At 38.8% G+C, this 24,915-nt stretch overlaps 1 protein-coding gene across 5 annotated transcripts in view; it reads left to right on the top strand.

The window, feature by feature from the left end:
- Positions 1–24,915, top strand: part of ATOSA (atos homolog A) — a 127,825-nt gene that overhangs the window by 16,676 nt on the left and 86,234 nt on the right. The window contains exons 1-2 of one of the 5 annotated variants that reach the window (XR_005244330.2): positions 13,914–14,864; positions 15,178–15,294. Coding sequence is in view for 4 of the 5 variants with exons in the window: in XM_073012178.1 (XP_072868279.1) it covers positions 15,279–15,294 (16 nt within the window). In the remaining variant the exon portion in view is untranslated. Of the gene's footprint in view, positions 1–13,913; positions 14,865–15,177; positions 15,295–24,915 lie in introns of those variants that run through there. The other 4 variants (XM_008016559.3, XM_008016558.3, XM_008016557.3 and 1 more) reach the window with 4 other exon arrangements.

Raw genomic sequence — 24,915 nt, 5'->3', positions numbered from 1 at the left:
CCAGCGATAATATACTAGAAGCTATTAATTTGTAAAATGTTGGTCATATATCCAACCGCAGTACTAAATTCTATTAGTTCTGCTAATTTAACTATATTCTCCAAAATAGTTTTTTTTGTTTCGTTTTTTTGTTTTTTTGTTTTGTTTTGTTTTGAGATAGAGTCTTGCTCTGTCACCCAGGCCGGAGTGAAGGAGTGTGATCTTGGCTCACTGCAACCTCTGCCTCCTGGGTTCAAGCAGTTCTCCTGCCTCAGCCTCCCGAGTAGCTGAGATTACAGGCATGCACCACCACGCCCGGCTAATTTTTGTAGTTTTGGTAGAGACAGGGTTTCTCCATGTTGGCCAGGCTGGTCTCAAACTCGTGACCTCAAGTGATCCACCCACCTCGGCCTCCCAAAGTGCTGAGATTACAGGGGTGAGCCACTGCACCATGCCGGAAATAGTTTTGTTTCAATCTTTCCATTTGTATGTCTCTTTCGCTGTTTTAGCATATTGACTAAAACTTAAAGTGGCAAAGGATATTCTTGTTCTTGACTTTCAAGGAATGCTTGCTTTGAATGTTTCACTATTAGGCGTGATACTTACTATAAGGTTTGGTAAATGCTCTGTAAGAGAGTTTTGTGCCAGGCATGGTGGCTCATGTTTGCAATCCCAAGGTATGGGAGGCCAAAGCATAAGGATCACTTGAGGCCAGGAGTGCAAGGCCAGCCTGGTCAACAGAGTCAGACTCCATCTCTTAAAAAAAAAAAATAAAGGCCCTGTGCTGTAACTCACACCTCAGGAGGCTGAGACAGGAGGATTGCTTGAGTCCAGGGGTTCCAAACTGCAGTGAGCCTGATTAAGCCACTGCACTCCAGCCTGATCAACAGAGTGAGACCCCATCTCTAAGAAGAAAAAGAGAAAGTTTTCAGGCTGGGTGCAGTGGCTTGTGCCTGTAATCCCAGCACTTTGGGGCCAAAGCAGTACAATGGCTTGAGCTCAGGAGTTTGAGACCAGCCTGGGCAATATGGTGAAACCATGTCTCTACAAAAAATACAAAAATTAGCTGGGCGTGGTTGTGCGTACCTAAAATCGCAGTTACTCAGGAGGCTGAGGCGGGAGGGTTGCCTGAGCCTGGGAAGCAGAGGTTGCAGTGAGCAGGGATCACGCCACTGCACTCCAGCCTGGGTGATGGAGCAAAACCCTGTGTCAAAAGTTTTCCTTTCTTCTTAGCTCTCAAAAACATCTTAATAGGAATGAATATTAAATTTTGTCAAGTGTAGATTTTGGCATAAAACAATCATTTGCTTTCTATTTTCTTCACTCAGATAGTATGGCAATTTGTATTAATACATTTTATAATTTTGAAGCAGTCCTACATTTCTAGGATAAACTCTTGGTCATCATGTAATATTCCTTTAATACACTGCTGGATTCTGTGCTGATATTTCTTATTTTTCTTTCTATGTTTATAGTTGAGATTTATTTCTTATGTTTTTGGGGGGATGGAGGACTACTTTTCATTTTGTTTTATTAGGATTATGTTGATCTAAAATGAAATGGGAGACTCTTTATCCTTTTCCTTTGCTCTGGTCAGCTTATTAAAAAAAAAAAAAGGCAAGATCTGCTCTTTGATGGTTTAGTAGAACTTTCTCAAACTCTTCTGGGCCTGGTATCTCTTCTTGGAGTGGATCTTTGACTCATTTTTCAATTTCTCTCTCTTTTCTTATTTATTTATTTTTGACACAGGTCTTGCTCTGTCTCCCAGGTTGGAGTACAGTGGCGTGATTAAGTCTCACTGCAGCCTTGACCACCTGGGCTCAAGTGATCCTCCCACCTCAGCCTCCTGAGTAGCTGGGACTACAGGTATGCACCACCATGCCTGGCTAATTTTTTAACTTGTTGTAGACACGGAGTCTCACTATATTGCCTAGGCTGGTCTTGAAACCCTGGGCTCAAGCTACTCTCCTGTCTCAGCCTCCCAAATCTTTTCAGTTTCTTAGATGATGATCAATCTATTTGGGTTCTCTACCTATTCTTGATTCCATTTAATAGTTTATAGTTTCCTTAAGGCCATCTATTCATTTTAGTTTTCAAATTTGAATGTATAAAATTACATATAAACCTGATAATTAAAAGTTATCTGCTGTAGCCACAGTTATCTCTCTAATTTCCAATGTTGTTTGTGTTCCCAGAGAGTTGCAGACATTTAAACTGCAGCCTATTTAATTGAAGACAAGAAGAAAATTTCCACAGCAGTACTATAGCAACCAATAAGACTAAGTCTTGTAAAGCAATTAGAAGTTCAGGTGTTTAGGGATTTGGGTATCTTCGAAAGAAAGCCTAAAATGTTTGAATGATAAAATATAAGAGCATTTTTAGTCTCTTGATGCTCCACTAAAATAATAACTAAAGAGTCCTAGATGGATAAGCAGAGATTGACTAGGTAAAAAAAAAAAAAAAAAAAAAAAAAAAAAGCCCTAGAAACTCAGAAGCATTTAACAGGGCTCCCTCAACTCTCCACTCCCCCTGGGCCATCTTATCTCTACTGGGAAAGACATTCATTCTTAATTTTAGTTGGTCTAAGAAATATAACATTAAAATCCTTTGCTTGACTATTGAGTTACCAGCAGGATCATCACAGAATGCATCAATGTCAATTCCTTGACATTTCAATTTCACCAAGCCTCAGATTCTATCTTCTCCATTTTTCTTCATCTAGTTTAATGAATCACCTGTATCTTTATTTTCAGTCTGTTATCTTGGGCAATCCATGCCATTAATTTTCAGTTTATCTTTTACTTAGGATGAGGAAAAATGGCCAGCCTTTTTATTCCAGGATTCACTCCATTTACAGGTGGCACATTACCCCTGTTGCAAAATGCTAGCATATCAATGTCATCATTTTCTCCTCTTCTTCTGTTGGATTCTGCAAGTCTCATCTTGTTACAGTACTATACTTCTGGCTCTACTTAGGGGCCATGTTCTACTTAACAGTTTATGGTTTTGTCAACCTTCTTTCTGTTGTTCACTTTGTTTCATATGTGCTAAATTTTAGAAAGCTCTGAACTAAGCTGTACTTTGATATAAATATCCTTAGATTAAAATGTTAACACATGGGTTTTAATGTTACATCCTTATTCATGTAATATATTCAGAAACCATGAATATTTAAAATGAAAGCAAACAAATGTAGATCACATGCTTCTGACATACATTAAATTTAGGTTTCTCCGTATGTATTAAGATCCAAGGAGTCTAAATATTCCAGACTAGACCATAGCACAATCCAGGCAGGAGTCATGTCAATCTTGTTCACTACTAAATTCCTAATGCTAGTACATGTCTGGCACATGGTAGGTTATCAGTACTTATTATTGATTGAATAAGTAACTGACATAGATATAGGGAGTCTAATTAAATAACGCATTAACTTCTTCACTCATGATTTGAAAGTGATGTAAAATTGTATTAGATATTTTCAAGTTTCAAGTATCAGAGATGTTCAGGTTGCCTTTGTTACAAACTTGTTTATTGGAAAGATTCACGGAGCCTTAAAAGGAACACAGAAAAATCTCAACAGGTATACAGTCAAGTTTCACAGAAAAATGGACCATCATTGCCATCATTCAGGACTGGCAGTACCTCCAGCAGCCTAACTATAGCTTTTGGCTTAGGAGTACTTGGTATCCATTCAGAACCCTCTGTTGTTCCTTTCTCCATTGCTCATTGTTAGGGAGGCTTCTGTGTCTGCTCCAGCTGCCCCTAACTCTGCATGTCTGATGCATGTCACTACCCTACCATCAGCACCATCATAAAGAATATGATTGGCCAATCACTAACCATTAGAATGTACTTCTTCCGTTGGGCTCAGTTCTCTAGCACTGAGCAACTTTGTAGGCTGCTTGCCAGCCTATAGAGTGTTGCCTTCAGGTCAGGTATCGATTGCTGGTTCAGCCACTTCTGGCCAGGGGAGTTAGGGTCACATGGCCAAAAGGGAGCCACAAATGAGGCAGGTACACTGAGGCACCTTTCATGGCCTAGTGCTACCTTACTATTAAAGGTAATAACCAGGGGCTGTCTTGTGTCAATAGCTAATCATCCAAATAGCTATACTGATTTTATTTCATATTCATGTTTCCATGTCTTCATAACATCTTTGCTATGTGGATTTCATTGGCTAGACAAGACATCAATACCCAGTCACGTTTCCAAGAATCATGGTACATTCTGATGAAGAGACAGAAATGAGCCATGATTTACTGAGAGGAAAATGTCATGTATATAGCACACTGCAAAGAAATTCAATACATGTATATTTTTGAATAAGAGCTAGGGACATTTTTTAGTTTTTCGCATGTGACTGCCTACAAATCAAACATTTCTGAAGTATATTACTCTCAGAAAAACAATTTATGCAAAACCGCTGCATGTTGGATTTTGCTGGCACACATCGAGATCATGGACAATGTTTTTTGGGGGGATATAGTACAAACGATGTTGAATTCCCAAAATATGTGCCTGGGATAAAACTAACTATTCTCAGAATTATACGTATCATAATAACCTGGTATGAAGTAAGGATTTGATTCAAAGCAATGGCACTGTGAATTTCCCAACTGTGGGTTATTTTCTGAATACACAGTGAGTTCAACTGGGCCCAGGCTACCTTTCTCCATCTGTAAAGTGTTTCAAAATTGTTCCTTCTCTTTTGGGTGACATGATTGCCAGATCAAAAAGGTATTTCTCAGTCCTTGTCTTATTCGACTTTTCCACAACAGCCAGCATAGCTAAACACCCTTTCCTTCCTGATAGACCATGACACCAATATGTTCATCTACTCCCATGCAGCAGCCACTGTTTACAGGCTGATGGCTTCTGAGTACTATACCTTCAAATGAGACCTCATCCTGAAATCCCAGAGCAAAGTCTTTTTCTGTCTTCAGAATGTCTGTCTAGATGCTATGGGTTTTCCAAACAAAATGCATCTGAAACTAAGTTCTTTTGGTCCTTTTCTCCCCCACCCCCATCTCTCACTGGCCAATCTGATCTTTCTCTTGTATTTCCTATCTTAAAGTACATGGTGACCTACCAACTATTCTGAGGAGGATGGATGACTGACCTCTCTTTCCCTACAGCCAGTCACCACCAGAGTTCTATCAATTCTACCTCCTAAAACTCTCTCCAGTCCATCTTCTCTGCTCCATCCTCCTGCCATTGCTTTAGTTCACATTTACATGAGCTTGAGGTTGGATCACTGGAATAACTTCTTTGCTACCACCTCCCCCACCATTCTCTTCCCATCTCCATCTTCTGTTGTTGAAGCAATCTTTCTGAAACAATCTATTTGTTAACCTTTTATAGCTTTCTGTATAAGCTACTATACATACTTTTATAGCTTTCTGTATAAGTTACTTTCTGTAACTAAGCTACTATAGTTACTTTGGTTTGCTGTTGCTGCAACAAAGATGCATAACAAACCCTTCCAGAAATTAGCAGCTTTAAACAATAACTTATTCTTATGAATCTATGGGTCAGCCATGATGGTTGTGCTAATCAAAGTTGGGTTGATGTGTGAGTCAGCTCCAGTCCCTTCCATGTGTCTTATTCTCCTGGGAACAGCAGGTTAGCCCAGGCATCTGCTCTTCATGGTAATGGCAGAGACAACAACAGAGGAAATAGGCAAGATTTCTTAAGATTTAGCTCAGAGCTAGTATACTGTCCCTTCAGCCTCATTCTCTTCATTAGAGCAATTTATGTGGCTGAACCAAGAGCTGGGACATATACTCTGACCTATTAGTGGGAGGGACTGCAGTTACCTGCCAAAGGCATGGATGTGGGGAGGAATGAAGACTGGGGCTAATGCCAAAACACACACACACACACACACACAAGCAAAACCTCTCTCTAATGCTGTACCTATCGCTTATGTTTAACCTTCTTGAAACTGACCTTCCAAAACGGCATCTTGATATGTTCTAACATGCCTCAGTGACATGCTGTTTCATCTGTGAAGAATAGCTTCCACCATCCTGCCCCACTTTGCCTGTCAACCTCACTCTTTATTCTCCAAAATATAGCTAATATGTTCTTTTCTTTCCTTAGCAGCCCCCTCTCCTAGAGAGAATTAACTTTTCCTTCTTTGTGCCACGTGTTTTCCTTATGCATGAATATTTTTGCTGTTATCAAATGAAACTGTAATTATTTATTAACATGACTGTCTCCCTTCTAGATTGATAGGCTTTTTGGGGTAAACACTTCCTTTTCTAGTCTCTGTATTTCTAGGGCCCAGCAAAGTATTTGCCATACAAAGTTCAATGAATACGGAATTGAATTAAACTTATATTATACAGAAATGACATTTTGGAAATAAAGACCAATTATTTTGAATTGCAGGTAAAGAATTTGCCTGTGCAATTTGAAATAAGAAGGCTAATGTTCTCTTTTCTCTGAAGCATGGCAGCATGAAATTATTGAGAGCCAGGCATAGCAGAGCTTGCTTTTAACCACGGCTACTAGGGAGACTGAGGTAGGAGGACTGATTGAGCTCCCAGGAGTTAGAGACCAGTCTGGGAAACACTGCAAGACCCCATCTGAAAATGCAAAAGGAAAACTGAGATATATACAATCAGCAAATAAAGGAATAGCTCCTAGAATTCTCTATGCCTCATTGAGCTTTGGAGTTCTGATAGAAGCAGCAGAAACTGGATTTATCAAAAAGGTACTACAGGTTGTTTTATCATGCTCTACTACATGTGAAGAATTTAGTCTCAATTATGAGTTTTCCCATTTGTGAAAAGGGGTTAGGGAATTTCTGTAGTTTTTATGCATTCTTACAAATCTTTTTCTTTTTTAAATTGAGACAGTAACCTTAGAAAATATTTCTCTTACAAATCTTTTTGAAGGGTAGAACTCTGTTCAAAAATCCTTTTCTGAAATACCTGATCAGTTTATATTGCACATTTTGAAATGGAGATCACTGTTGCTGTTTATATCTACTTTTCAAGTCCAATGTATGAAATCTTTTTAACCATGAAAAGTACTATTGTGGAATTCTCATTAGGATGCAATGAACTGATATATTCTGATGAAAAGATGTAAAGGATCAGTAACTTCATTTATAATAAACAATATCTCTACCAGCTCGTGAAGAGCGAAGCTGCTTAGAGTGAAGCCTGCCCATCACTGCTTCTGAAAATAGTTCACACTGTTTGGGTAGGTAGTTCTGTGTGGGACCCTCTAACAAGTATGAAGAGAAAATTAGTTTCTATGAAAACTCTACTGAACCTAAAGTGGGTGCTGTGGCTCCTTTGTGTAATCCCGTGGGAGGCTGAGGTGGGAAGATCACTTGAGTGAGTCCAGGAGTTTGAGACCAGCCTGGGCAACATAGCGAGAACTCCTCTGCCCTACCCTGGCAAATAAGTTTAAAAATGAGCGGGCACAGTGGTGATGGTGGTGGGCAGCTATAGGCCTACTTCCTCCAGAGGCTGAGGCAGAAGGATAATTTGCCCACAGGAGTCCAAGGTTACAATGAGCTAAGATACTCCCCTGCACTCCAGCCTGGGTGAGAGAGTGAGACCCTGTCTCTAAAAAACAAACACCTGTAATCCCAGCACTTTGTGAGGCCAAGGCCAGGCAGATCACTTGAGCCCAGCAGTTCAAGACCAGCCTGGGCAACATGGCAAAACTCCTTTTCAACAAAATACATAAAAATTAGCTGGGTGTGGTGGCATGTAACTTTAGTCCCAGCTACTCAGGAGGCTGAGGCAGGAGGATCATTTAAGCCTGGAAGGCAGAGGTTGCAGCAAGCCAGGATCATACCACTGCACTCCAGCCTGGGCAACAGAACAAGACCCTGTCTTAGAAAAACCAAAAAAAAACCTCTACTGAATCTAGCCTGTTTTCAGAAGGGTTGTTCACCATTGTTCCTACTATGTCTAGATTGTGCCCTTACCATTTTGTGATGCATTCAAGTCTCATTAGGGTGCGCTGAACCCTTGATAAGATTAGGACAATTAAATGCCACATGACACATTAAAAAAAAAAAAAGAAAAAGAAAAAGAAAAGATTAGGACAAGCAGCAAGTTTCCTTAGCCCAGAATTTGTACCACTAAAAGGCATCACTTGGTTGAGGAACATAGCTGATTTTCACATGACTTCTGAGATGCTGGGTAAGCCACTGAGTCCCACAGCAAATAGAAATATTATGTAAGCTACATATGTAACTTTAAATTTTCCATTAGCCACATTTTGAAAAATTAAAAATAAAATATTTTTAATTTTTTGAATTATGAATTTGAATAATGAAAAATTAAAAAAATAAAAATAAATAAAAAATTAAAAATATTTCAAGTACTACCGTTTCAACATGTGATCAATATTTTGAAAGTATCAATAGGGATATTATACATTTTTTTCACATTGTCTTTGAAATCTGCTATATATTTTATACTCACAGCACATTTCCATTTGTAGGTTCAGTTCTCATTAGAAATACCTGATGTGGAGCTAGGCACGGTGGCTCCTGCCTATAATAACAACACTTTGGGAGGCTGAGGCAGGAGCTCTGCTTGAGCTAGGATCACACCACTGCACTCTAGCCCGAGTAACAGAGCAAGACCCTGTCTCTTGGAAGAACTTTAAAAATCTGGGAAAAAAAAAAAGAAAACCTGATCTGTATTTAGATTTCCTAAAATCTGCAGTTAAAAAATTAGATTCACTTCTTGGCCTTTTGGCTGAGCTCAAGTGTAAAAAAAATTAGATTCATATACTCAGTTGTTCCAAGCATACTTAGCTTTAAAAATGAGTTCAATTATTGAAAATTTGTTTGTTTGTTTGTTTTTAGAGACAGGATCTTGCAGTGTTGCCAGGTTGGAGTGCAGGGGCACAATCATAGCTCACTGCAGTCTTGAACTCCTGGGCTCAAGTGATCCTCCTGCCTCAGCTTCCTGAGTAGCTAGGACTACAGGCTCATGCCATCATGCCTGGCTAACTTTCTAACATTTTTATAGAGACAATGGTCTCCCTATGTTGCCCAGGATGGTCTCAAATTCCTGACCTCAAGCAAGCCTCCCACCTGGGCCTCCTAAAGTGCCAGAATTACAGCCATGAGCTACCATGCCCAGCTGAAAAGTTATATTTAAATTAATTAAAATTAACAATTCAGTTTCTCAGTTTCACTAGTCACATTTCAAGCACTCAATAACCACAGATGACTGTAGTTACTGTATAGGCCAGGGCAGTTCTAGAGAATAGTGACAGCCTTGAATCTTTGTGCCTAGGCTGGTGCTATTCAACAAGACAAAGGAATTGGAAGTCAGTCCATCTGCCCTTAAAATATAAAAGGAATATGCAGTTTTAAGATCATAAATATGTGTTCAGAAAAAAGACAGATGGTGTGTGTGAGTGTATGGGTTCTAAAAGACATTGTGAGGTGAGACTTTGGGCCCTGAAAGTCCAGAAGGGTTTCCATAGTAGTTGGGGGTGGGGATCTCATGTAGGGCAGAAGCCCAGTGTCAGGAAGGTACAGGGTTTGGGTGGAAAATGAAACTAAGAGACCTGTAACAAATAGTGGGTAAGAACATATGCTCTCAAGTCATGCTCACTAGGTATGAATCCTGACTCTGCTACTGCCTAACTGCTTAAACTTGGGCAAATTATTTAACTTGCCCTTTCCTGTTTATTTGGTTATAAAATAGGGATAATATTTCATAGGGATGTTGTATTAAATGGACTAATAAATATATAAATCATTCAGAATAGTGCTTATGACTTAAGTACTGAAGAAATTTCAGCTGCTATTATCTGAGGATGACCATTTGCTCCTTGGAGTGTACATATAACAAACCAACCAGAGCTATTTGATTTAGAACTTATATCTTAAAGCACTAAGCCTAAGCGTATAGCAACCAATTTAAATTCTAAATGCAGAACCATTTCTCAACATTTCTGAGCCATAGTTTACCCACTTGAAAATTTTGAAATTATTTAACTTATTTCAGAATATTGTAGTAGAAATTAAATGAGCCTATTCAGGAAGCAGCTGCCTTCTACTTATTAAGTATAGCTTTGGGAAAGTTACTTGTTTCTCTGAGCCTCAATTTCCTAATCTGAGAAATAGTTATCACCCTCTTTGGATCAAATACATAATATATGTAAAATGCTGAGCACAGTTACTGTCATGAAAAACGGCCATTATTATTCTTTAAAAAGACATTAAGTCTTGGTGGCTTAGAGACCTCCAGAAGCTTAGCAAAATGGTCAGATTAATTAAAGGTTTATCCACCTTGAAGTTTAGAGGCCCTTGTGTTTCTAAGCCCTAAGACACTTATGCAGGCTGGGACCAGACAGAATACATTTTTACTTCCTTATACCTGTGGTTTTAGAGGGTAGACAAACAGGAACCTCAAAAAAGAATAAGCCAGACAACCAACTTATGTGAAGGTAGAGGGTTGTTTACAGAAGCCAATGCCTTAGCAATGACTCCGTGATTTTTCTGTCTTAGAAATTTAAACTGTACTGAATTTAAGCGGATAATGAGAAACAATTTAGATATGGAAAAGATAGCTTGCATTTCATCTTGTTTCAACAAGTACTCAAAGTACACAGTTTGTTTTTTTAACTTTGCAAGAGCAGATTTATTTATACATTTTAATTCTACTCATCTTTATTTCTACAATATTTCATGGTGAATAAGATGTACTGATTACCATCTTTAAAATAATGTATCTTCATTTGATTCTCAACCACTTATTCATGATTATCCTCTAGCTGTGGGTCATAGAGTTGTTCTTTTAAGATACTAGAGAGATCTTAACATTTTTCACTCATTTACTGTAACTTTTACAGAATTAAAGATCTTCATGTTTGAGTAACCATTCAGAACCTCCATTCACTTTCTTAGTCACATGGTCATCTTCCCTGGGTATCTTCTGCCTTCAGACCTCTCCTTATCAGGACACTAGTCAATGGATTTGGAATCTACCCTAATGATCCACCTCATCTTAACTTCATTACTGTACATATATCTAAGTTCACATTCACAGATGGGGGATGAGAGTAGGACTGCAACATATCTTTTTTTTTTTTTTTTTGAGGGAAGAACACATTTCAACCCACAATGGGTTGCTACTATTATGAGACAACATATAATGTATACATTGCCACGTTGCCTCAAAAGTATAATGAAAATGTATCATTTACAAATGAAATTTGTGCTACCCACCAATTTCTCACCTCTAGCTTTATCCCACTAGGGAGAAGATGCCAGCCAGTATTAGACGTGCAGAAGATAGGCATGCACAAGAAAAGCATATTAGAGAATACAAAGGTTAACACTGAGCTCCTACTTTATCTCCAGTTCTTTGGTAAGTGCTAGGGATACAAGAAAGAAAAAGGTACCAATCCCTGCTCTGGGGGAGCTCATCCTGGTAGTCTGGACTGGTTCCATGACTTTGGTCATAGTAACAGCCTTGTATTCATAAAGTGAGCAAACCAGTTATCCTCATCACCTTAATAAGTAAAAGAACTTAGAGACAGTCATTACAGATTGATCATACACCACCCATTTCAACAAAATCTGTAAAAGTTGAGGGGATGAAGATGAGTTGCTGAAGATGAATTAACGTTTTTTGAAGTTAGTTACTCATATATGGCTTTGGAACCCTAGGGGAAAGCAAAATGGAAAGCAAATCAGATGAAAAGAGGGTAAGGTTCTTGCCAGCTATCTTGATTCCCTTGCTTACCCTTACCCTTCACCAACATTTGTTCTGCTTACGTGCTCTGAGGTGTGAACAGAGCACCTTAGAGTGAATTGCCATTTCAAGTCATTATTTCCAAACATTCTGAACATGTGTTACATAATCATAAGATAAAAGAAAGCGATAACTATTGTCAGAGTCTAAACACCTCAATTTTATAGGTGAAACAAAGATTTTAGAATATGACTCGATTAGGGCCATGTAACTGTAATAGTACTGTAAGCTCCTTGAGAGTAGTGACCCTATCTGGTTTTGGTGACGTTTATATTCTCAGAGACTTGTATGTGCCTAGCAGGTAGTATTCAGTAAATGCATATTATGGAATGAAACAATTTGAATAATGAGTCAGAAATATACCTTTTAAATACTTTTTCTACTGCCATGATGATTTCAAATTTTTGAACAGGTTTAAGATTCTAAATTTAAAAAAAAACTTCAGGTTAGTCTAACAAATGTTGACATCATCATTTACACATGTGCTGTTAAAAATTATTTAAGAGAGAATAGTTTGTGCTACACACTAATAGTCTTGGCTTCTGCTCTCAACATTTCCTGATCATTTTACCTCTTTTGCATTAGATAGAGGAAGAAAGAAGCTAAACCAGATTTTGCTGCCTGTTCACCCAGTAAGCCTTTTACAATAGCTGTTATTTGGTCCCAGCTGTTGTGCTAAATTTAGGTTTTTGGCTTATCTGTAACTGTTCTGTCTCCCATTACCAAGGTTAATTGCAAAGTGATTGTAGAACAAGTAAAACTTCAGTTCATTTTTTAAAAACTACATAATACAGTATTCAATAATATCAAAGTCAAATCCACTGGGATTTAATATTTGTAGCATTTTATAGATTAAAGAACTGTTGCCATTTGTCAGTTTCATCTTCATGATGCCAGAACATTTCAGAGAAAATGAAATGTTACCCTCCTGAATGTTCTCTCTGCTCTAATTAGATACAATTGTGGAGTTAAGGTTAACAATTTCAGTTGTACATGTTATTTTACTGTACATATCTAAGCAGTAGAAAATGTTACTTTTTAAATATTTCATGCTTTTTTCATAAGAACTTTATCTGAGGCCCCCCAAAAAATAGAACTGTCAATCTTTCACTTTATAAAACTCTTCTGATGTGAAAATAATAGGCTCATTGTAAAAAAAAAAAAAAATTTAGAACAGAAAGGCACAAATAAAATCGCCTTAGACTTGTCCTAGTACTTTCCTGTTGTGATCCTTTTATGCAAAATTATATCTAAAAAAAAACTTTTTCTAATGAAACCAAAGAGCCTTGCAAATTTTTACCTGTCTCCATTTGGGCTCATGCCCCAGATGTACTTTGTCTACAGATTGAGTAGCTAATAGCTGCAGCGCTTGTTAAGATTGGGTTTTTTTTAAGTACAGCAGATTCTTGTCATCTGTTTGTGTTTAAATGACGACAACATCACAACACGAAATGTCATCATGTCACATTGCTATAGCACAACAACAAAATTACAGCTCCCCAACAATAACATGCTGTCAAAGTGTCCTCCTGCCCATGAGTCAGTGTTTCAGAAGTTATGAAGATTATTTTTAGCACAGCCAGTGTCTTGGAAGCTTGGGTTCTGAATCCTACTAAAATCCTTAGTGATTTGGGAAAATCTAGGGTGGGGGTGGGCTTCCTGTTCTTAAATTATCCCACTCCCTGACCCGCATAGCTGCCCACCCTCCTGTCCCGGCCACATTAAACCCGGGTTCCATTATGCGCTGCAATCCACTTGGGGCTCGATCACAACTCTGCGCCAGCATCCCGTGTGGAGGAGGAGGAGGAGGAGACTATAATTATCCTCCACGTCTGGGGCAGGCCCTTGGATGACATCTCCCCAGTTACCCTGCGCTCTAATAGCGCAGCTCCGATTCCTAGTCTCAGAATCCAGGCGCGCCTCGGCCGGCTGGGGGAGCAGCCGAAGTGCCTGGGACCTCTCAGGCTTCCCGTATTCAGCCGGTGCCTCCTGGCCGCCATCTCCAGCGCCGTCGCACCCGCCGGGCACCTGCACCGAAAACCCGGTCCCAAACTAGCGCCCCGGGGCGAGCGGCGGCATTGCCATAGCAACCGGGCGCCAGGGCCGCGGAGGCCTCCGGGGAGGAAGTGACGAGCGGGGTGGGTTGGCTGTTGTTGGGACACGTGACCCAGGCAGTGTTTTGACAGGGCAAACAGCAGAGAAAGAACTGGCCGAGCGAGGGGGACGGGGAGCCCGGGCGCTAGAGCTAGAGACAGCGGGCGGGCAAGGAGCTGGCAGAAGCTGTGGGCAAGAGGGCCGGCTGGAGATACGGGCGGGGGAAGCCCGGGGGCCGCGGGGCTCCCGTGCCAGTCAGGCAGGGCGAGGGGCTGAGCGTAGGGAGCGGAGCGAGGCGGTGGCTGAGGCGCGGGTGGATGGCCACAGGGGCGCCGGGGAGCCGCTTCGGGCTGGTCGTCTCGGGTCCCCACGGTCCCCTGAGGCAGCCCCTGGGGCCGCTGCGCTCCACACTCCGCTCCCGCCGGCCCTGCGCCTCTCGGAGCCTGAGGTCTGAGGTGGGAGTGTGATGTGAGCCGCTGGGCGAGCGGTGGAGAGAAGTGCCAAGAGGAGGCGGGATTGGGACGAGAGAGGAGAGCGAGTTAGTCAGCAGAGGTCGGCCGAGGGAGCCGAGGAGCCGGCCAGCCCGAGAGCGCCATGAAAACAACTCTCCAGCAGGGAGAGGGGCAGGCGCGGCGCTCGGTGCGGCGGGGCTGAAGGAAATCCGGGGCCGCGGCGGGACGGAAGGGGCTGCGCAGAGCAGGGGGCAAGCCCCCGGCTGTAAACACCTCCCCCGGAGCCGGCCGCGGAGGACTGGTTGGGAGTTGGTAGGGTCGCCCCGGGACAGCCCGGAAGAGTTCGTTTGGGGCTGGGGGCTGGGCAGGAGGAGGTGACTCGGGTTTCTGTGTAAACTTGGCCGCGGTTGCCGCAGGAAGGCTAGCCAGAGGGTAATTACACAGGTGAGGCCCGGCGGGGCGGGCGGAGCGCTTGGGAGGCGCAGGGGACTGGAAGAGTTGGCTGCGCCCAGGCACCAGGTGGAAGAATTTCCATACCAGCCCTGCGGAGGTGCCTCTGTTCCCAGAGGCGTTTTTGTACGAAGGGGTTAGTTTGTGTTGCTCGAATCTTTTTCTTCTTCTTGCCTGTACCTCCAGGTTATAAATAGATCCCGCTTTGGTTCAGAGACTGTGTGTCAGAGAAGGACACATTGGCCTGGAGAGCACAGAGGCAGGGAAGAGGGTGCTCGATCCGGAGGAGATGGGGGAGGCGGTGCAGAGAGAGTTTTGCTTTTTTCAGACCAGCCGAGGGTGCTGTCACCGCAGTTGGTGCCAGGAAGAGGCCTAACTTAACAGTAGTTTACTTGCAAGGTCCGGGTATTAGAATAGGGCCAGATTAATTTTATTTTTATCTCTTTCAGCATTTTGAAAACGAAGCAGAAGCCGTAGAATCAGCGGCGAGCCTGTTGAAAGAACCCACACGTGCATTTCACAGCACTTTGGGTGAAAATTGGATGTGAAAATGAAGCCAGACCGAGGTAAATTATTTAAGTAGGGCTTGTTCCCCCACCCCCTTCTTTTCTGTGCCTCAATTTAGAAGTGTTAACCTAATTCTGCAGTAGGATCAACTATTTCTGTATCATATGTGATTATCTGTTTTTGTGACAGATTCCAGCTGGTGAGGTAGAGAAAGGCATATGGAAGAGAAGGTTAAGCTTTTTTAACAAAAGTGCTTCTGAAACAGTAGCTTCAAGAGAGATTCTAGTGTATCTCAAAATGAAAGTAAAGAACGGTATTTGTATCTGTTGCCACAATACAGGTATTTTAGAGTTGTACTTGCTCGTTTTTAGGCAGTCAGTTAACTTCAGCTTTCAAGAAGTTCATAAGCTTTTTAAACTTGAATGTGAACTTGATAAAATGAAGAGAAAACTTAAGATTTTGAGTTGATAAGTATTATTTTATTACTACTTTGATTAGTTGATTTTTGTGCTTTAAGCAAACTCCAAAAGTTTGCAGAGTACTTCAGTATTCAGTATACCAGCATATGGACAGTTTGGGCCACTGAAATCCCTAGTGATAAGTAAAGGTCACTTCCTTTTTAAACCTGTATTTTCAGGATTTGTAAGAATATTATATACACTGTTTTTCAAGGATTTCAAGGTAATTGTTTAATCAGTCTTCTGATTAATGGCAAGAACCAATTTTAGAAAATGTTAATATAATAATGGTTAGTAGTGAGAGCTTTTCAGTCAGATATGAGTTTGATTCCAAGGAACACTGTGAAGTGGGGATTATTTTATTTGGTAGGGGGCTGGACTAGATGACAGATTTCCTTCCAAATCCAAGTCTTTAGGATTGCAAATATTAATTTATCCAACGAATTAGATGCTTATTTTAAAATTTATATATATTAAACTGGTTATTTTTCCATATATTTTTTCAAAGTAATTAGACAAATTCTCTGGGTAAAATAGGTCTATTGAAATGCACCAGAAGGAATTGGAGAAAACCGTACTTAATTTAGTGAGTTAAATTAGTTTTAGGTGTTGGCTATGATATACAATTAGGCAGCAGCTATGTATGTATCAAGTATTAGTAAGTGTATTGCTCATGAGCAGGTTCCTTGTGTAGAATATACCAAGTTTAGATTTTTATATTATATCAATGACTTTGGAAAAATGGCACCAAGGTTAGTAATTGAATCTCAGAATAAACAAGCAAATAAAATCAAAGTCACTATTTATTTTGAATTGTTTTGAAAAGTTGCTTTACAGTCATAAGCAGTTTTAAAAATAGTATTTGCAGCCAAAACGAGTGTTAAACACAATAAAATGTTTAGTTATGTACTGATACAGATTTTTAGGGCAAACAAATTTATTCATCAAGATTTCCAAAGAAGTTTTCACCTTAAAAATTATAGCTTTCTTTAGCATTCTCAGGTAAAGATGATGGGATTGTGAGTTTAGTATTGTGATTATATTCCATAATAATAACATAAACCTTTAGACCCATGGCTTTTTTTGTCTTTTACTAAGACCAGTGTAAGTAATCTTTTACTTAGCAAACTAGTACAGAAATACTGAAATAAGCTTTTCACAAATGTACTTACCCTTACTGTGCGCAATGTAGTGTTGTATTTTCTATTCTGTTTCACGTTTTGAAAAATTGCTGTCACCACCCATTGAATTGATTTCTTCACCAATTAATGGGTCTTGATGACCTGCAATTTGAAAGGCACAGTTATGGACAACACTTCTTTTTTTTTTTTTTTTTTTTTTTAACTACATTGGTATCTAAAGAACTATCCTATATAAATTACTTTTCTGGATAATTGAAACTTTTTAAATGTCAAAATATTTTCAGTTGTAATCATGATATATGGAGACACTTTTAAAATGTTCATGCTTCTGGTTTGAGATTTTTTTTTGTCTCTAGTTTAAACTATCTCAGCCTATCTTTTTTATTCTGATTTTTATGTTCCCTGGATGTCAATAGTTTTTGTTAATATATTTATCCTTGCCACCTTTTAATTTTCCTGCTTTTAGTCTCTAAACTGGGAATTAGATAACTGTACTTAACACTAAGTTTTCTATAAGATGAACATAAATAGGAGAACTTCTCAGCTACTCATTCAGAATGTGAGTAAAGTGTGAATTTTAATGTAGAGACTCAGATACTAGTTTCATGGGAGACAGCTGTACGTCAAAGAGTTAAAGTTTCTAAATAAATACAACAGCCTCTTATCCTACATGATTGGGTGTGATAGTTGGTTGGCTAACAGTAAAAGTCTAAGGTGGGGGTCAGGAAAAAAAGCTTAATTCTTTTTCTATTGACTGTCTGTTTTTATGGAAGGTATGGGGAGCATTGGTCAATTCTGCTCTCTGTACCCTCCGTAAAAACAAACTGATAGCCAATAGAAAAAATTATCTGAAGATCAGGAGTTTCTACTATATTTTCAAATAAGATGTTATGGTATAGCATGATAGCTACATTTCACAATAGTCGATAGTATTTCACTGTAAAGGTAAAAAATTTAATTTTAAACAATAATATAACATTACTTGGGTAACACTGCCAAAGATGAGTCTTAGATGTTGTCTTTAGCACAAGCTTTTGTGTTTTTATACTTGTTCCATTATTTGCTTGCTCTCTAATCTTCATCACATAACCTCTAAGAGTCTCAGTTTCCTAATCTGTAAAATGGGAATAATTCCAACTTCTCACAGTTAGAATGAAATATGACAGTGCTTGGCACATAGCAGATATTAAATAAATAATAGCATGTATTATGCGAAATAAACACTATAGATGCTTATATATTGGTCAGTTATAAGATACACTCAACAGAAGAAATAATGAAATGTTTAATAACCTAACGCTATTTTGTTTTGTTTTGCATTCATAGTGTTCAACCTAAGGCTCGAGCAGATTAATAATTTTTCAATATATAGTTATCTGAGAAAATATAAAAACTACAGAAGGATACTTGCAGTATATGTATAATGTGTTTCTTTATATTGTCATTTGCTATTACAGTTATGATTTCTATATGTCAAGGATGACATGGGTGGACTAAGCTTTCTGGAATAAATAGATTTTTAAGTGATGTTAACAGCTGACTAGAGCTGGGCAGCTGGAAAATTTAATGTTATTCCACCTTTGACTCAGGGATGTACAAGTTTGGACCTGGTTCTAGATCTGTGTGTATATTGAATACCTGGTGTTTCAAGAGAAGTCTAAAGTGTGGTCCATGGCCTGTTGCGGTGACTCATGCCTGTAATCCCAGCACTTTGGGAGGCTGAGGCGGGTTGATAGCTTGAGCTTGAGACCGAGACCACCTTGAGTTCAAGACCACCCTGGGCAACATAACAAGACCCTATCTCTATTTAAAAATAAATGTGGTCTTAGTGTAGAAGTAATTAAAAACATATTAGGTTATGTTCTAAATGTATTTCTAATTTTGTATTTTTGATATCTGAGCTTATCAAAACTGCTATGAAAGATTAAGACCTATAAAATAAATCATCAATAAATTAGTAATTTAAATCTACTGTTACAATTCATATTCAAAAACATTGTAGGCTATTGATCTTTAAGTTAAAACTATTAGTACAAAATGTGTTCCACAAACAAAACACCACACTATTTTGGGGTTTTTGTTTTTGAGGTTAAAACAGAGAAGTGCTTAGTTTTTTCCTCCATATTGGCTATATTACAAATTTAGACATTAGCCTTAGAATTCCAGTGGTTTATGAACTTAACTGTAGCATATTGCAACCCTGTTAACCTCAAACAATTCACTCCTAGGCAGGTGAAATAGGAGGAAAGAAGTGTTAAGGACTAGAAAAATGTAGCAAAGCAATTAGGTGCATTGCTTGCTAAGAATAGTTCATTGTTAGTTGATGTAAGTCAAACAAAAGAAATGGCAGATGTTGGAGAAGAAATATTGACTAGATAAAATAAAGCAGCCTTTTGCTAAATTCCCAGGTAGAGGTGGTGGTGATAGTATGAATAACAATAGTTAATACTTGTTCATAGTATGTGCCAGCCACTGTCTTAAGTACTTCACATATATAACTCATTTAATCCTCACAGATACTCAAGGAAATAGATGCTGTTGTCATCTCTGTTTTATGGATAAATGAAACTGAGTCACAGAGAGAAGTTTGGTAACTTACCCAAGGTTACACAGCTAATAAAAGGGCATGCTTAAATGTGAAGTGAACTTGAGCATATTGAGCATATGCTCTTAGGCTCCCGGACTGGTAGCAGTAACTAATGTTAAAATACCATAAGATTTTGCGACCAAAGTGGTTTAAAAATACTTGAGGAAAACTCAAAACAGGTATTTGGTAAGTATTGTGATCTTGGAAAGCTGCGTATCCTCTCTGCCTCAGCTTTTATCTTTACAATAGGGAAAGTAATAGTACCTCAGCTCATGGTTATTTTGAGGATTAAATTAATGTATGTGATGTGCTTAAAACAGTGGCTGACACTTAGCATTCAAATATAAACTATTATTTTTGGACATTTTCTAAAGAAGAAGCCAGTCAGTGAAAGCTGAGGAAGACAAAAGAAGGGGGCTAATTCAGCTGCATGTTTTGTATATTCACTGTGATCTCAAGTTAAAAGCTGGCTACTGTTGGTCTTTCATCCATTTATGTTGATGAGTCTTGACATCAGTAGCTGTCAAATAATCACTGGCTTGATACAACTTCTGAGATTCAGATACTATAGGGGTTGACATAGAAATACCCCGTCTGTGTTTTTGCCTGTCATCCAGTAAGAAGGAAATGATTCAGTGGACTAAACTCTGTCATTTCTTTGAAGAATGAGAAAAAAAGATAATTGGAAGGCAGAACTGAGAGGCAAATGTGTATATAAGGAGAGTGACTTAAAAATTGATTTTCCCTTCAAGAACTGAAGAAACCCATGGGGTCTGAGCATTCTGCGTTGTGAACAAATGTAGAAAAAAATTAGTTGTTAAAGAATATTTATATTTATTCTTTTGCCTTTCTCGCCTTTGGATCTAATTATGAAAATGTTTTCACCCTTTTTGAGGCTGGGGATTTTAAAAACTGGAAATATTAAACTCAGACTAATAATACTGATTTTTTTTTCGATAATGAAAAGGCAAAATTGTAGTACTTGGAAACAGTACTTCTTAGTAGGTAAACCAAAGTCAATTTGTTAATAGTTAATTCTGTCTTTGCTCAAATAGGTGAAAAATCAGAATAGCTCTTCACGTTAGACTTTTTCTTTTTCATGAGGCAGGGTCTTACTCTGTCACTCAGACTGGAGTACAGTGGTGCAATCATAATTCACTGTAGCCTCCAACTCCTGGGATCAAGAGATCATCCTGTTTAAACCTCCAGAGTAGCTGGGACTACAGGTGCACACCACTATGCCTGGCTAATTGTCTTATTATTTATTTATTTATTTATTTTGAGAGATGGGGTCTCACTATGTTGCCCAGGCTGTTCTCACTCTCATGGGCTCAAGCAATCCTCCTGCCTTGGCCTCTCAAAGTGCTGGGATTACAGGTGTGAGGCATTGCACCTGGCCCAGACTCTTACTTAAGTAAAACAGGATAGAATAGGTAAAAAATGCCAGTAGATAATCAAAAATATTAGACTAAGAGCCCGTGTGTAATACCACAATTCCTAGTAATAATTTGAGTTGAGATTTCTCATATTTCCCTTTCCATGTAAAAGATACTCATCTCTTCCCCTTGTTTACCATATCCAGCCCCACTAACTGCCTTTTAGGTTTTTAATTACCACTCAGGATCTTGTATGCGCAATTCCTGCTGCCTAGAAAGCCTTTCTCCCCAGTCATCACATTGGCGGCTCCATGTCATTCTTTTGTAATAGAACTTAACTGTCATTTTTTCAGAGAGGTTTTCTGTCACTACCCTATCTAAAGTGCTCAGTGAATGTTAATTGCTGTAATTTATTAAATGAGATATCCCTTGTTATTCTGTGTCTGAGCAGCCCGTATTTCCTTCATAGCATTGACAACATTTTGTAATTTCTTTTGTTTATTGTCTGTCTCTACAGCTAGATTTTAAGTTTTATGAGTCCAGAAACCTTGTCTCTTATTCACACCTGTATTCCCATCATTTAGTAAGCAGTCTTGTACATGGTAGGTGCATAGGTGTTTAATACGTATTTGTTAAATGAAAGAAGACTTGTATGTCTCAGTGTTTGTGGAGCAGATAGGAATAGGAGCAGCTGGGTAGCAATCTTTGACTGTTTTACTGATACCAGCTGAAATTCTGCCAATTTAGGGATTGGTTTGAGTTAATGACTGTTAGGTTCTTATCACAATTTTATACACAATTTTTTGGAAATACATCGAAGGATACTGTCCATAACTTACTTAAATAAAGGTTATATTTCGCTAGGCACGGTGGCTCACGCCTGTAATCCCAGCACTTTGGGAGGCCGAGGCGGGTGGATCATGAGGTCAGGAGATCGAGATTATCCTGGCTAACATGGTGAAACCCCATCTCTACTAAAAATAAAAAAAAAAATTAGCCAGGCGTGGTGGCGGGCACCTATAGTCTCAGCTACTCAGGAGGCTGAGGCAGGTGAATGGAGTGAACCTGGGAGGCGGAGCTTGCTGTGAGCCGAGATCACGCCCCTGCACTCCAGCCTGGGCGACAGAGCAAGACTCAGTCTCAAAAAAAAAATAAATAAAATAAAGATTATATTTCTTAATTAATCATATCTTATGGAATTAAAACACTATAAAATATCTTCAAAGTAGGCAAAAGCCGTTTGGTGACAATGGTTTCCAGTTTATATACATCTGACTAACAGATGATTCATGCATAAACATTTGCTAGAAACTCTCTGACGTCCACCCCACTGTGCTGAATTTGCTCCTGTTGCTATTTCTGAGAGAGAGGGAGAATGTCTGTATGTTCAAATTGGTAAACCTCAGGTTTATGAGTATAAGAAAGTACAAGTCGGATAGAGTAATAGGAAAAAAACTCAAAGGATTTATAGTTTAGATTTGGGACCCATTCTTGGACTAAGTCCCAAACCTGTTTTCTTATCTGGAAGATGTAGCTGGCCAAGGGTGTTGCTTGAGAGCTTCAACTAAGATAATGTGTCAAAGAACATAGTAAGCTGTGAAATGCTATATAAATGTGGACTAATTTACTCTGTGGGCAGGATTATTTGTGTAGATGACCAAAGGGCCAGGTCTTCCCAAACACAGCCAGCTGCATCTTAGTTGGTGCTATTCACACAGTATGAGGATTTTATAACTTTTAGTTTCCTCTTGCTATCCTGACAGAAATTATACCAAACTAGAGATTCACTTGGATTAATAAATGTATACTTAGTTATACATTTTTCAAGGATGGTTGAAATGATGGTCATATTTTAGTTTAAATGGTTTCCTTTTAGCAGCGTACTATAATGCAAGAAAAGTTAAGACACTAAGCTTTTAGGATCGGATTTAGATTGAAATTCTAACTTCGGCACTTACCAGCCAAATGACCTTGAAAAAATTACACAGCCTTTCTGAACAACGGTTTTGTCTTTTTGCTCTAATACCATCAACCTTAAGCCTTGTGGGAAAGGTAAACTGAGAACATATGGTTTGGCACTTAACATATGCCTAGCACTGGGTAGGGATTGCTGAGTGGTTTCCTTTGCTAACAAGAATACACAACTTGGAACAGCTGCACTGAGGAAATGAGTGTTTCAGAACTCTGTTTTGAAAACTAGTTGTAACAAGCATAAAAAGATCAATGGACACTTATTATGTCACTTTCAACTTTGTCTTCTGAAATATACAACCACATAGAAAAAAATCAAAACCAGCATTGAACTACCCAATCTTTAATGCAAATGCAATGGTAGAGGGAAAGTAGGTAATTCGGAACACAACCCACTGTTTCTGGGTGATAGTAGACCATAATGAGGTTTAGAGCAGCATCAGGGCGGAGAGTGAGGCAGATGTGGGAACTAGAAAGAGGCTGATGGAAAATACAGAGCGGTGAGATGTTGCCCAAAATTGCTTTTTTCTTTATTTCAGAGTATTACCTAGGATTGATACAGTGCTTGGAGCACGGGCCTTCTGCTTCTGTGACCCAGAATTTAGATTTGTTCCATGATGCTGCAAGATGGCCATTATAGGTTAAGAAACCTTTGGTAGACTCTTCTGGGAATCTAATCATAACTTATGTTGCTTGTCAGTAATATTTAAGCCTAAATAATGGTCAAACTTAAACATATCCCTTTTGGGAACATGACCAATCTGTATTTGGGAATAAACAAATTAATATTCAAAGTTTTCATATTTTGGTTTCCCACTCAACCAAATGTATATTCCTGAATGGAATTAATTTAGCATCAGTATCTGAAATTAGGCTATTTATAAAACTTTATCCTAACATCTAGAAAATGCATTTACATTTTCCATCACATTAGCAATTTTCTTTTGTGAAGAGAGATCATGGTTTGTGAGAGAGATCATTATCTAGTTGGCCATTTCTACTTAAATTTTTAACAGTAAGAGAATGTACAATTTTAGCCCTTGATATTGACAAACTTCTTTTTGTTTGTTTTGGTCTTAAAATAACTTTAAAGGTCTGTATTATATTTGGTATGTTTGACAGAAGGATGCTGATATACAAAAAATTATTATTCATTTTATAAAAGAACTGACCATAGGGTTTCTCAAAGTTACCATACTTTGCTTGCTCTACCATTATTATAATTAAAAATTTCAAACCCACTGAGGAGTTGAAATACTACGATTAACATCCATTTTCCTTTTCATAGATTAATTGTTAACATTTTACAACTTTTGTTGTATCTCCATATAAGTAGGTGGGATAGGTGGGTGGGATGGATAGACATGGAGTTTTGTTGTCTATTTTTTCTATTTTTAATGCAAAGCCTTTTTATTATTTCAAACTGCTACTTTTTTCAGTTGACACATTGCAATTGTATATATTTATGAGGTCCAATATGATGTTCCAATACATATATGTGTTGTGTAATAATTAAATCAGGGTATTCAGCATATCTCTCACCTCATGCATTTATCATTTCCTTGTGGTGGGAACATTCAAAAGCCTCTTCTAGCTATTTTGTAATATACAATAGTTTAGGGTTATCCTCAGTCATCCTACTATGCAGTAGAACACCAGAATTTATTCCTCCTATCTAATTGTAACTTTCTATCTGTTGATCAACCTCTCTCTATTCTCTCCTTTGCCTTCCCCGGTTTCTGGAAACCACTGTTCTACTTGCTGCTTCTATGAAAACAGCTTTTTTAAAGATTCCACAAAAGTGAGATCTTGCAGGATTTGTCTTTCTGTGTCTGGCTGATTTCACTGAACACGATGTCCTCCAGGTTCATTTATGTTGTTGCAAATGACAGTATTTTATTCCTTTTGTGGCTCTATAGTATTCCATTATGTGTATGCACGTGTGTGTGTACCACATTTTCTTTATGGACAGAGATTGATTCCATATCTTGGCTACTGTGAATAGTACTGCAATAAATATGGGAGTACAGATATCTCTTCAACATGCTGATTTCATTTCCTTTGGATATATATGCTCAGTAGTGGAATTGCTGGATGATATGGTAGTTCTATCTCTGATATGTTGAGGAACCTCTGTCCTGTTTTC

This window comes from Chlorocebus sabaeus, chromosome 26 (assembly GCF_047675955.1).
Source record: "Chlorocebus sabaeus isolate Y175 chromosome 26, mChlSab1.0.hap1, whole genome shotgun sequence".
NCBI lineage: Eukaryota > Metazoa > Chordata > Mammalia > Primates > Cercopithecidae > Chlorocebus > Chlorocebus sabaeus.
This window is presented reverse-complemented; position numbering and strand designations above follow the sequence as displayed.